Source organism: Apis laboriosa, unplaced genomic scaffold (assembly GCF_014066325.1).
Source record: "Apis laboriosa isolate Shangri-la unplaced genomic scaffold, ASM1406632v1 scaffold112_cov148, whole genome shotgun sequence".
NCBI lineage: Eukaryota > Metazoa > Arthropoda > Insecta > Hymenoptera > Apidae > Apis > Apis laboriosa.
Genome location: NW_025220865.1, coordinates 6,235,337 through 6,248,123, shown reverse-complemented (window position 1 = coordinate 6,248,123; position 12,787 = coordinate 6,235,337). Strand labels below are relative to the sequence as shown.

The 12,787-nt window shown below is 19.6% G+C and overlaps 3 protein-coding genes across 7 annotated transcripts; 1 reads left to right on the top strand and 2 right to left on the bottom strand.

Annotated features, from left to right (window-relative positions):
* Positions 1-278: 278 nt before the first annotated feature.
* LOC122712124 (two pore calcium channel protein 1-like) lies at positions 279-5,466 on the top strand. Of its 2 annotated transcripts, none has more exons than XM_043931514.1 (12): positions 279-618; positions 1,089-1,204; positions 1,342-1,506; positions 1,566-1,691; positions 2,674-2,981; positions 3,077-3,357; positions 3,479-3,697; positions 3,779-3,895; positions 3,979-4,318; positions 4,399-4,700; positions 4,890-4,996; positions 5,079-5,466. In XM_043931514.1, exons 1-12 carry the CDS (start codon positions 516-518, stop codon positions 5,316-5,318), a joined length of 2,424 nt encoding a protein of 807 aa, XP_043787449.1. In that variant the 5' UTR covers positions 279-515; the 3' UTR covers positions 5,319-5,466. The 2 variants fall into 2 exon arrangements, with proteins under 2 accessions (XP_043787449.1, XP_043787441.1); XM_043931506.1 differs by having other exon boundaries at positions 990-1,204.
* Positions 5,467-6,180: 714 nt separating this feature from the next.
* Positions 6,181-7,968, bottom strand: LOC122711488 (mevalonate kinase). 2 transcript variants are annotated; one of them, XM_043930312.1, is made up of 3 exons: positions 7,332-7,968; positions 7,084-7,178; positions 6,181-6,894 (listed from the first exon to the last, which is right to left on the bottom strand). In XM_043930312.1, the coding sequence occupies exons 1-3, from the start codon at positions 7,966-7,968 to the stop codon at positions 6,637-6,639; spliced, it is 990 nt and encodes a 329-aa protein (XP_043786247.1). In that variant the 3' UTR covers positions 6,181-6,636. The 2 variants fall into 2 exon arrangements, with proteins under 2 accessions (XP_043786247.1, XP_043786238.1); XM_043930303.1 differs by having other exon boundaries at positions 6,183-6,894; positions 7,084-7,968.
* Positions 7,969-8,069: 101 nt separating this feature from the next.
* LOC122711470 (bolA-like protein 2) lies at positions 8,070-11,456 on the bottom strand. Of its 3 annotated transcripts, none has more exons than XM_043930291.1 (4): positions 11,426-11,456; positions 10,936-11,065; positions 8,269-8,363; positions 8,070-8,164 (listed from the first exon to the last, which is right to left on the bottom strand). In XM_043930291.1, the coding sequence occupies exons 2-4, from the start codon at positions 10,996-10,998 to the stop codon at positions 8,077-8,079; spliced, it is 246 nt and encodes an 81-aa protein (XP_043786226.1). In that variant the 5' UTR covers positions 10,999-11,065; positions 11,426-11,456; the 3' UTR covers positions 8,070-8,076. The 3 variants fall into 3 exon arrangements, with proteins under 3 accessions (XP_043786226.1, XP_043786218.1, XP_043786210.1); XM_043930283.1 differs by lacking the exon at positions 11,426-11,456 and adding an exon at positions 11,260-11,319; XM_043930275.1 differs by lacking the exons at positions 8,070-8,164; positions 8,269-8,363 and adding an exon at positions 9,107-10,840 and having other exon boundaries at positions 11,426-11,436.
* Positions 11,457-12,787: the final 1,331 nt, after the last annotated feature.

The window sequence follows — 12,787 nt, the reverse complement described above, 5'->3', positions numbered from 1 at the left end:
ATACAAATTCATATTATTTTATTATTAATTATATACCGTCATATATATATATATGTTACGTATATACGTATATACAATTATGATATATATATAAATATATTTAATTTAGAAGAAAAAATGATATAAAAATATAATTTTCATTTTATATAAAATAATCAAATTTATATATATTTATTTAATACATATGAAGAATATAAAAGTACATGAAAAATGAAAAATAAATATATAGTATACACAAGTTTATTTTTTATAAATGCGCATGCGCATTATAAATTAGAACGTCAAATGTAAGATCGAATAATATTGTAATACTGTAATGCGAAATATCTTTCAAACAAAAATATGCATATATTGTCATATATTGTCATCGTCAAGCAATATTTTTGGTCTAATCCAATCAGTGCATAGGTTGTAAATAGTGACATCGCTAAACAGAATTAACCAAAATATACAAATATTATAATACAATAAATGTATTGTTTTTTTTATATATGTGACATGTGACATATTCTCAAATGTCTTCTCCTAAAATTACTGAATATTCAGGCAATTATCAACATTTTAATGATAGTGCAAATATATCACTCGAACAAGATATTTCGCATCGATCATGTCAAAGTAAGTTTTAATTTCTTTTATTTTATCTTTTATATACATATAAAATGAAAGTTTTGTATTTTGACAACTATGTATTGCTATTGTCATTTTTTTATTAGGCATCTTTAGCTTATAATATTCATCAAATTACACTCTAACAATTAATATGCATTTTTTAATTTTTGATATAAATTATATAATAATATATTTAATTTATTAATTAAGAATATATTTGAATTATTGAATGTATATACATATATAATGTTTAATATTATTATCATAATAAGAGATATTATTTATTTTATATTATTTTTTTTACCATTTAAAATTTACATATATTTTTTATATTTTTACATTATATATGTTTATTTTTTATTTATTTGTTATTATAGAATATGGATCTATGTTATCATGTTCTTCTACAGAAAATCATGTAAATTCTCCTATTGAAAATATAAAGACTGATCACTTTATTCATAAATTTGAAACAGATGATGTGCTCAGAGAAAATATGTCTGAAAATGCTATACTTCCATCACATGATTCATTAACAGATCATGATTTACATTGGGAAATGAATTATCATGAAGCTGCAATATTCTTAGAGGTATATATATTATCTCCTTCACATTAATAATATCATTTAGTTTAAAATATATATAATAATTTCTGTTACATTATATAGTATATTTATAATGATTATTTTAAATATAAAATATTATTTACAAAAAATTATTTTAATAGGAAGGCAGAAATAATGAAAAGTTTGATTCTCATCCAAAACATCCAGAAGATTTACCAGCATATCTCTTAGTTCATAATAATTGGTATTATGGATTAGATTTATTAACTTCCCTTATACTTTTGATTTTAGCTCTTGCAGAAGAGCCAGCAGTACCATTGTTTCAAGTAAGTCATTGAAGAAAATATTTTCTTTCTGTTACATTGTTTATTTATTTTAATTTTAGATACCAGTATGGATACATGGATCTATAGAACTTTTTGCTTTAATAATTATAGGCATAGAATTAACTTTAAAATTAAGATGGATTGGATGGTCAACCATGTTAAAACACAAACGAACAATGTTGAAGGTAAAACAATTTAATAATTTATATAAAAATTTTATAGAACTTAATTTAAGATATACAATTATATCATATAAACTTTCTCATATATTTTATATTTTGATATAATAAATTATATTTATATTTAATAATTCTTTTCTAAATTGAATATTATAAGATTGAAATACAATTTTCTTCCATTACTTTGTAATATAGTAGTTACATATATTTCAGAATATTGATACAAAAAATATGAGGGTATTAATGAGAAGATAAGTAACATAGCAACTACAGACTATTTTAGATTACATTTTTAATGAAATGAGATAACGATAATTGTGTTAATTATTCATTTATAATATATTAATATTTTTATTAGAGGATTTTATAGAAGTATAAATAATATATATATATATATATATATATATTATTATTTTAAAATATATAATTTTAATATTACATATGAATATTATAATATTGTATATTATATATATATATATATATATATATATATATATCAATGATCATATTGACTAATTATTTAACTAATTATTTAACTAATTATATATTACTATATTTTAATAAAAAACAAGAATATTAATATTTTTTTAATACTTTTATTTAATATAAAAATTATATTTCTATTATCTAAATTATATGGATTTTATAAAAATTATCATATCATTTTATCATATTATTTTTCTCAACTATTGTATTTGAATATATCTTTAAATATTTCAAAAATATGTGCATTTAAATATTTACAAATGTTTGATTTTTTATCAATAATAGTTTCTTTTTCTAAATTAAAAAAATTGTATTAATATTAAATAAAGAAAATATAAAAATAAATTATTATATTAATTAAAATGATATTATTTCTTGTGACTATATATTTTTATATATTTCTATTTCACTTTTAAATAAAGTGAAAAATTTATATAATGAAAGTTTTTTGTATGCTACAATATATAATCATAAAAACTATATTTTTACATGATTTTTACAGTGTATCACATTGGTCATCATGTTTTTAGAAGCGATGACAGTATTAGTACGACAGTCATCACACTTTCGTGTAACACGCGCTCTAAGGCCTATCTTTTTAGTAGATACTAAATGTTTTGGAGGTGTTAGAAGATTTATTAGACAAATACTTTTAACACTACCTCCAATTCTAGATATGTTAGGCTTGCTTTTATTTTTCATAACACTTTATACAGTATTGGGATATTATATGTTTTCCGAAATGAATAGAAATTTTTCTACATTACAAGATAGTTTTGTGAGTTTATTTGTTCTTCTTACTACTGCTAAGTAAGTATTATTTTATAATTAAATTTCTAATAATATTTTTAATTTATTATGCTTTTAATTATAGATTAGATTTTAATAATAATTTCGTTATTTAGTTTTCCAGATGTAATGATGCCTTCATATTCAAAAAATAAATGGTATGCTATATATTTTGTATCTTATTTATCTACAATGTTGTACGTAATGATGAATTTGATGTTAGCAGTAGTTAATGAAACATTTACGGCAGCTGAACGTGATAAATTTAAAAAATTGTTTTTACATAAAAGAAAAGCATGTCAACATGCCTTTAAATTATTAGTTTCTAAACAAAGTCCGGATAAAATGCGATTTCGTCAATTTGAAGGATTAATGCGATATTATGCTCCAAATAAAAGTATGTAATATATCTATAGAAATTTGTTAATAAAATAATATAAATTAAATATAAATTATATAATATAAATTAAATTTAATACTATATAATTTAACTATATAATTATATAAATTTTTCATAGACATAAGAGATATTGTTTTAATGTATCAACATTTAAATGCTTCTGGAAGTGGAGTTCTAAGTATTGAAGAATTTTTAAATATTTATGACACTATTATACTTCAATGGGAACCACAATATTCTACTGTGCCTTGGTATCACAGTACATCACAACCTTTGCAAATACTCTGCACAGGAGCACATGCTGCTATTAGATGGTCTTATTTTGAAACTTTGATGTGTAAGTTTAAAAAAATTATAAATTATATAATATCAATTTATAACTTATTATATTTTTTTAAAAATTATAAAAAACATTTAGACATAATGATCATTGCAAATGGTATTGCTATGATAATAAGGATACTAGAGCCAGCTAATAATGTTCATAGTACACTTTTGTTTGCTGCATCTTGGGATACTTTTCTTTTTGGAGGAAGTGAGTAAAAGTATATATTATTAAATAATATATGAATACATAAATATGTAATATTATTTTTGAAAATTAATCATTTTTTATAGTATTTGTTGCTGAAGCATTGATAAAAATACTAGGACTTGGTACAAGACGATATCTTAGTTCTGGATGGAATCTTTTTGATTTGGGCACATCTATAATGACTCTTGTTGCTGCTTGTATTTTATGTCTTTTTCCTACAGCAAAATTTTTTGTTTTATTCAGACCACTTCGATTATTGAGATTATTTAAGATGAAAAAGAGATATCGAGATGTATTCGGCACGCTTGTAATTTTAACTCCATTAATGTCTTCTACTGCAGTAGTTATGCTTGTTTTATATTATTTCTTTGCGATTATTGGAATGGAATTATTTGCAGGATATAATATGCGAAATTGTTGCAAGTAAGTGTACACATGGATAGTATTTTTTTATAAATTATATTTTTGAATTAAATATTACATCATAATGTCTTTGAATACAGAAACACAACAGTTGAAGATTTTTATAAATATTCGGCTAATGAAAGTACTGCATTAGGATATTATTATCTTAACACTTTTGACAATCTTATAGCTAGTGGTATGACTCTTTTCGAATTAACGGTTGTTAATAACTGGTTTATCCTAATGAATGCATATGCATTTACTGTTGGAATGTATACACGAATATATTTTATGATATTTTATTTAGTGACTATGATTGTTCTAACTATTGTAGTATCTAGTTTCTTGGAAGCATTTCGATTTAGGATACATTATAAAAAATCAACATCTAAACGTGATGGTAATTATATTATTATATTTTTAATTATAATCTCTTATAATATAAATAATTATAATATAATATAATATAAATAAATAATATAAAAAATTAATTTTTTTGAAATTGAATTGAAATTAAATTTTTTTTTGCAATTATTATAATTTAATATTTTTCATTGAATCTTTTATTAATTTTCTATAAACATTACAGAAGAAAAAATGCTTCATGAAGAAGTAGAATTAAAATGGGATGAGTTGCAATATATAATAGAAGATTTCCAACTTCTAGAAAAATTACGGCCTTCACTAATAGTTGGTGTAAGTTTTTTTAAGTAGAATATATTTTTTTAAATATATATTATATAATATTTTTTACTATAATCATATAAAAATATTTCAGGGTACTACTGTTTTTATTGGATCACGTCCTCGAACTAGAGAAGTTTTACAAAGAAAAATGTATACTAATGAAATTACTGAATGGATTGCAGAAGCAAAACAAGCAGAAAGACAATTTTTATCAAATACTATTCATAACGTAGACGAAAATCATAGAGAAGATGCAATTTCTGAATCAGATTATATAGGATTAACAGATAATTCTCGACAAATACATCGTAATACATCAAATGTTGTATAATTGTCATAATAAATTAAATTTGCATTTATTATCATATTGCATTCGTTCATAATATATTAAAACAAGTATTAAAAACTTATAATATAAAAGTTTATATGTATATATAATAACGAAAGTTCTGACCAAAAAGTATAAGCATAAAGTAAAAAGAAATCGATAATATATTTAATTATAATATAAGAATAAAATTCTTTTATTTCGAATTATGTTTTGATATAATAGAGACAAATAATTTTATTAAATTTATTTATTTATTAAAAACATTATAATAATATGATCTCATTACAATAAATTTTTTTCATAAATACAGCTTCATTAAATTTGTCAATAATAAAATTAATTTTCTTCAAAATAATTATATTTATATTTAAATAATTATATATATATTATATATATATTATATTATATATTATAGTTTAATAAATTATAATTTTTATATAATATATATCATAACATATATTTAAATATAAATAATATATTTTATCTAAGAAAATTATTTTTAAATTTTTTAAATGCTTGAATAATTTATTAAACTATTTAAATTAATTTATTTCTTTTTTGATGATTTTTGATACATAATTTAATATATTCTTTTTAATTTAGAGAATATGTTTAAAATAATTTTATTACTTACATTGTAAACTATTATAATAAATAATATTGTTTTATATTATAAATAATATCAAAATTATATTGTAAGCAATTGACCAATTATATTTAATAAAAAACATTAAGGATGATAATTAATTATTATAATATAAAAATTAATTTATATTAATGTTAAAATTGCAATTTACACTTGTATAAAAATTATTCATGTACCTAAAAGTTGTCTATTATTGTCAGTAATTATAAATAAATTTAAAAAATATTTAAAGTTAAAATAAAATCACAATATATTATATATTAATGTTTATAAATTTATATATGCATAAAGACATAACTAGGAGAGCTATTTAGAAAGATTACAAAAATTTTAGACTTGAGTAATCTTAGATCTTCAACAAATCAAATCTTCAATCAATTTTTTTTCAAAATATCTGTTTCAAATTTATATTTGTTTTTTGTGTCTAATTTTCTATATTCGTTAAGTAGTTTTATAAAAACTTTTTAATTTGATTTCATTATAAATCTGTTGTTATTATTAAAATTGTCAAATAGAAAAAACAAGAACTCAAATAATTTAGGTGGATAGAAAAAAAAGAGCAGTGGCGGCAATAAATTTAAAATATTGAATAAATTCCATCCTAGTTACGATTATATACATAAATATCAATATTTCTAATATTCAATGTATATAATATTTATAATAATGTCATTAATTAATTTGTACACCAGAGCACCCCAAAGTTGTTAATTTAACAGTAAATCCGTCTGCAATTAATTTTCGCGAAATACTTGAAATAGTTTCTGGTTGTGTATCTGGTAATAAGAGAATATATGCATGTCCACCACCACCGGCACCTGTAAGCTTTGCTGCTAAACCATAATTTTGTGCTTCTGCACAAATTCTATCCAAAGATGGATGAGAAATTTGACATGTGGCTAACAATCCTTGATTCATGTTAATAAGTATCTATAATAATATATAATAAGTAATAAAAAAATTTTAATGTATATCAAAATATCAAATTTTTTTATCAATCAATAACATTTTAATATATTTCTAAATTTTAATTCATACAAATGTTATTTTTTTAAATAATGAATTAATTTTTCTATTTTAATTTATCAATAATATATCAAAATTTAATAAAATACTAACCATTAATTGTTTGTATCCTTCCAAAAAGAACTCATTGGTATTTGAGAAAGTTTTCAATTTTTGAATAATTTTAACTGCTTCTTTTGATATATTATCTATTGAATCCATAATCAAATCAATAATAACTGGATATGTATGTTTTAATTCTAATATTTTTTCAAGTAAAGCTTTAGTACTTCTATTTACTCTTGTATCTACTAATAAAATTTTCATTGCCTGTATATTATTTATTGGTTGTATATAATTACCCTTTTTAAATTCTATTATTGATCCATATGTACAGATGCAATTATCTATTCCAGATGGATTACCATGCATAATTCTTTCACAATTTAAAGCATATTTTGAAATAATATCTAAAGTAGAAAAATCAAATACTTTGTAAATATTTTTTTGTAAATATGACCAATGTACAAAACATGCAGCAAGACAAACTGCAAAAGAAGCAGAACTACCAAGTCCAGAATTAATTGCCAATTCTGTATTTAATTGAATTTGAAATGGTTTTATTTCCATTTCCTCTTTTTGTGCAATATAAATAAGAGTATAGAAGAATGCTTCTAAACTTAATTTTTGTTGAAAATTTGCATAACTAACAATACAGACAAATTCCTTTATTTTATTATAAAATATCTCATAATTTTCTATAAATTCCACATTTTTATTAATAAAAAAGAAATTTTGTATTTGTTGCAGAGGTATAGTAATAAATAAATTTACTTTAGAGAAACATATTTTAACAACTTGTTCTGCTTCAGGTAATTCTGTAAAATTTAGAACTGTACGTAAATCTATACTAGCTGCAACAGCTGTTTTTCCATATACTACAGCATGTTCTCCAAAAAGAATAACTTTTCCTGGTGCAGATACTTTAAATTGAATCATTTTAAATCTTTTGTATTTTATTTATAAAACTTAGAAATGGAACAATTTATTTTAAGAATAAATTATAACTAAATTGATTATTAGCGAAAGATACTTTTTTATCATTTCCTATTTTTTCCACTCTGCTGGTGTTAATGTTTTTTGTGAAAATGCATGAATTGTTTTAAGTTCTTTTTCTAATATTGAATTTACCAATCTGAAAAATTAATTACAATATATATATAAATATATTTGATGTAAGAGTATATTTGATAAAAGAGTAATATTAATAAATTTTTTACAATTTTAAAAAGGTAATACCTATGTCGTTGAAGTAAAGATTTGCCTTCAAAAATGGTAGAAACAATTGTTACAGAAAACTTAGCACCACAACCATCAGATTCATCTATAACTTCCTGTAACATTTAATGATAATATAAAAATTAATTAATATAAGATAGAATAAAATATTAAAATAAAACGATTTTTATTTTTCTAATATTATTAAAAGCTTCCTTATCTTTTATGAAATTTATATTAAATGATATAAATATTGTTTTGTTTATAATAATAAAGTATAAAAATATAAAATATAAAAATCACATTTTATAAAAATATTAATAATTCATATAAATAGATATATTATATAAATATTTTTAAAACTGACTTTTAATTGAACTAAAATATTCTAAACTAAATTGATTCTTCACGACAATTTTACATAATATAAGCGATAATATTTTACATGTGTTAACCACAAAAGCTTAAATTTGTATGTCCAATATTATTATGTTAATTTAGTAAATTATTATTTAATAATAGGGAAAAGTTCAAATTTTTATAAAACATTATATAATTTATTTAAAAAATACATTTATTTATGTATTTATTAATAAAGATAATTCATAAAAAAATGTAATTATCTAATGTTTTATTCCAACAATCATAATGCATATAAATAATATTATATATTTATAATTATACATAAATATTATTATGTACAATTTATATTTATAACATGTTCCTTATTTATAATATATTGTAATTTTTTTAATTATATTAAAAATATTTAGAAATAAGATAAATTTTAATAATTTATCAAAATTTTATATTAAGGAAAATAGTAATAATATAACATAAATTATATTGTCTTTTTGGTTTATTTTAAATTTATATTTGTTTTATATACAAATTGTTTATAATTAAAATACAAGTAGAAAATAATAAAATGTCCACAGGAATACATAGATATTAATAATGCAAAGAGATCTGGATATCTATTTGGAGGTTTTAAAAAACCACTAATAAGAGAAAGTATTATTATTCCTAGAACTGAGCAATAAAATAAAATTGTTTTCGAGAAAAACGAATAACCTAATAAAATAAAATTATTTTTATAATTTACAATATCTTTTTTTAGTTTTATAAAAATTGACTTATTCTTAATATTTTTTAAGTTTGCTTTAATTCGTTTTTGATTGGTTGCAATATATACATTTTTTTTCGAATTAGCATTATTTAGTAATTCATTATTATCAAATAAATTAGGATGAGTCCAAAAAACAAAAGAGAAATAAAAAATTAATGTAACGCAATATGCCATATATAAATCATCTTTTATAAACAAAGGTAGCATGCTAAAATGTGAAATTATTAAGAACCAGAAGCAAGGAAATGGATTGCTTTCAAAATATAATAAAACTGGAATTGCAACAAGCAAAATTGATTTTTCATGAACTTGAAATGAAAATAGAAAAAATGCTAATGCACAATTAATAAGAGAAATAATAAATCTTTCTTTCTGTGGATTTAAGAATAAATTTATACAACTTGGTAAAACTGAAAATGTAGTTAGTATTAAACAAATTTTAGCTAATTCCTTATTTGTAAAGGTATTACGTAATTTATAAATCACATTAATTGTACACCAAATATTTGCAACTTTATCTTCAAATATGCCTCTAGAAACTGGAAATAATCGAAAAACAACATTTATAAATGTTTCCCAATCTTTAATAAAAGGTAACCATATGATAAAAAATGTAGAAATTACTGTAATTGCTATACATAATAACATTATTAAATTAAACAACCAAAATTGTTTTTTTATAGGTGAATATTTTCCAAGTATATAACAAAAAATTGATAATGCATGATAAAGTTCCATTTGTTTATAATTTAATGCTGTAACAAATAGAAATGATCCAATAATAAAAGAATTTTGTAACATAGCTGTAATAGCACTAATAAATAATCCTAATGATAAAGAATTATATTGAAAATGTCCATGATCTATTAATATTAAACCTGGATAAATCAATATTATCAAAAGATTAATATGTTTTTTTTTTAAATTAAATATAGACAGTTTTTCTTTTTCAAAATTTTCTGGTACTTTTTTAGTTAATATAAAATATATCACTGATGGTATATAAACCAAAATATCTATACAAAGAACACTGAGCCTCATAAAATATTTATGATCTTCAGATGAAAAACCTCTAGATTCATGTAATTTTACATAAGAAGAATTAAGTTTATTAGCAACATAGCCCATTGCAAAACTATGATAAGCAGTTAATGGTGGATAATCTAATCCCCAATATTGTAAATCATTGTCTGTTGTATTTATGTACCATTTTTCAATTGGAATATTTAAAGTTATTTCTTGCCAATGTCGTTGAGCTTCATAATCTCCAAACATCGGAGGTTTTCCTTGACCACTATAGGAATGATATGTAATACACCATCTCAAAAGAAGGGCAAACAATGAGATTAATGCAATTGGTACATTTTCTTGCATTTTTAATTGTATATGTTGATAGACTTCAATAATTTATATATCAAATATATTCTTGATTAGGAAATATTTTCAGAAATAACATCTAGTTACCTGGGTTTATTGTGGAAAATTCAAGGTTAGAATGAAAGTAATCAAAAGAAATAAGGAACATGTATTCGATATAATAAAATTTATAAAATACATACCACATGTGAAGCGTTTAATCCTTCAATTAGCTTAGTTTGTATGTAATTCTCAGTATACGACATATTTAATAATTAAATTTTTAATTTGAGTCTTGTTTCGCTGCTTCTTTGAATACGTCGAGAAATGTTACTATATAATTAATTATTTTTATTATTAATCAAAAAATCAGTAGTTATTTTTATAAGTTTAGAATTTATAAATAATAAATGTATAATAAGATTCACTGTTTTATTTATTTTTTATTATAATTTTATTATAATTATAATTTTTTTAATTCGAGTAAATCATTGAATTTGAGTTAACATCAAAATACATATACTTACATGTACTTATTTTTTAAACTCGTTGATATTTGATTATAACGACTATTGTTATTAACTAATTTTCAAAAATTCGATTAATTAAACAATTTTAATATTTTCATATATTTTTTCATTATTTTTATTAATATTTTGATGTATTTAATAATTAAAAATTAATGCTTATTACCTTGAAAATGCTGATATTAACGGAAGTTCTTTCTAAAGCTGTTTGGTGGTACTGATATAAAAACGAGATTAAAGTCTAAAAAATTAACATACTTTTGAATTGTAGATATTGAACTTCATTTGCAAATAAATTCTACAATAAATTCATTTTTAGAAATACTTTAACATTTTTTAACATAAAATAAATACGCATTATAAAATTATAAAATAATATTTTTAATAATTACATTTTTAAATGTCAATTTATTTATTTAAATACAACTTGTTACAAGAATAACACTAATTTTTTTATATTAATTCAATTTTTTTAATGCTGATATAAAATAAAAAAAAATTTAAAATAAATTTAAAAATTACTTTATAGCATACATTTTTATTATAAATTTTCTTTTATATTAATCATAAGAATAAAAATTCATTCTTTTTTTAATAAATTATTTTATATATGTAATATATTAATATTGTATATAATACCTGATTTCAGTATAATATTTATAATAATAAATTAATAATAATAATAATAAATTAATATTTATAATAATAAATTATTCATAACAATTGTATTTTACAAATTCATTCATATTTGTATTATTTTTTTTATATTGTATTTTATATTTATTATATTTTTTATATATTTTTAAAGTTAGAAAAAATATTTTTTTATAAAAATATCTAAAATATATTTAATTAATGAAATTAATATTATATTTTCTCAAATAAATAATTAACACTATGTATATATTTAAACGTTTAATATATATATATTGATTTTAATATAATATAATTAAATTACAATAGTTTATAAAAATTATTATAATTACATGTTCTCATAACAATAACAATTGCATAATAATATAGGCTCATTTGAGCTTCCATAGGATTTCTATATAGAAATTTGAATTGTTCTTAAAACAATTTTTATGAAAAATATATATATGTTTAAATAAGTAAAATATTAAGAATATAAATTTTTATAATATGGGAGTTATATAATTTCAATAAATAAAAAGAGAATTATTAAGTTTCTCATAACATATAAAAAATTTTAATATTTATATTTCAATTATTTATAATTAATATAAATAAAGAATATGATGCAATCAGAATATATAATCAAAATTAGTAGTTAAATAAATATTATAATATTGATTTTAGATGCTAATTATTTTAATATTTGTTTAAAAGAAAGTTTTATTAAAAATTTTTTAATTTATTATAATTATTATAATAAAAAGTTTCAATTATGAGTTTTATATATCACATGTCATATATCATCACATTTAATAATAATATTAAAAATTACAAAAAAATAACAACCTGATATTAATATTATTTTAACATTTTTAATATTTTTTGTTCAATA

What these genes read in the sequence shown, in the direction of transcription:
- LOC122712124 (XM_043931506.1), top strand. Translation starts at nt 516, where the DNA reads ATGTCTTCTCCTAAAATTACTGAATATTCAGGCAATTATCAACATTTT. An exon ending in TACTTTTCTTTTTGGAGGAA is followed by an intron (nt 3,896 to 3,978) that starts GTGAGTAAAAGT and finishes CATTTTTTATAG; the next exon opens with TATTTGTTGCTGAAGCATTG. An exon ending in AATATGCGAAATTGTTGCAA is followed by an intron (nt 4,319 to 4,398) that starts GTAAGTGTACAC and finishes CTTTGAATACAG; the next exon opens with AAACACAACAGTTGAAGATT.
- LOC122711488 (XM_043930303.1), bottom strand. Translation starts at nt 7,968, where the DNA reads ATGATTCAATTTAAAGTATCTGCACCAGGAAAAGTTATTCTTTTTGGA. An exon ending in AAGGATACAAACAATTAATG is followed by an intron (nt 6,895 to 7,083) that starts GTTAGTATTTTA and finishes ATATTATTATAG; the next exon opens with ATACTTATTAACATGAATCA.
- LOC122711470 (XM_043930275.1), bottom strand. Translation starts at nt 10,750, where the DNA reads ATGCAAGAAAATGTACCAATTGCATTAATCTCATTGTTTGCCCTTCTT.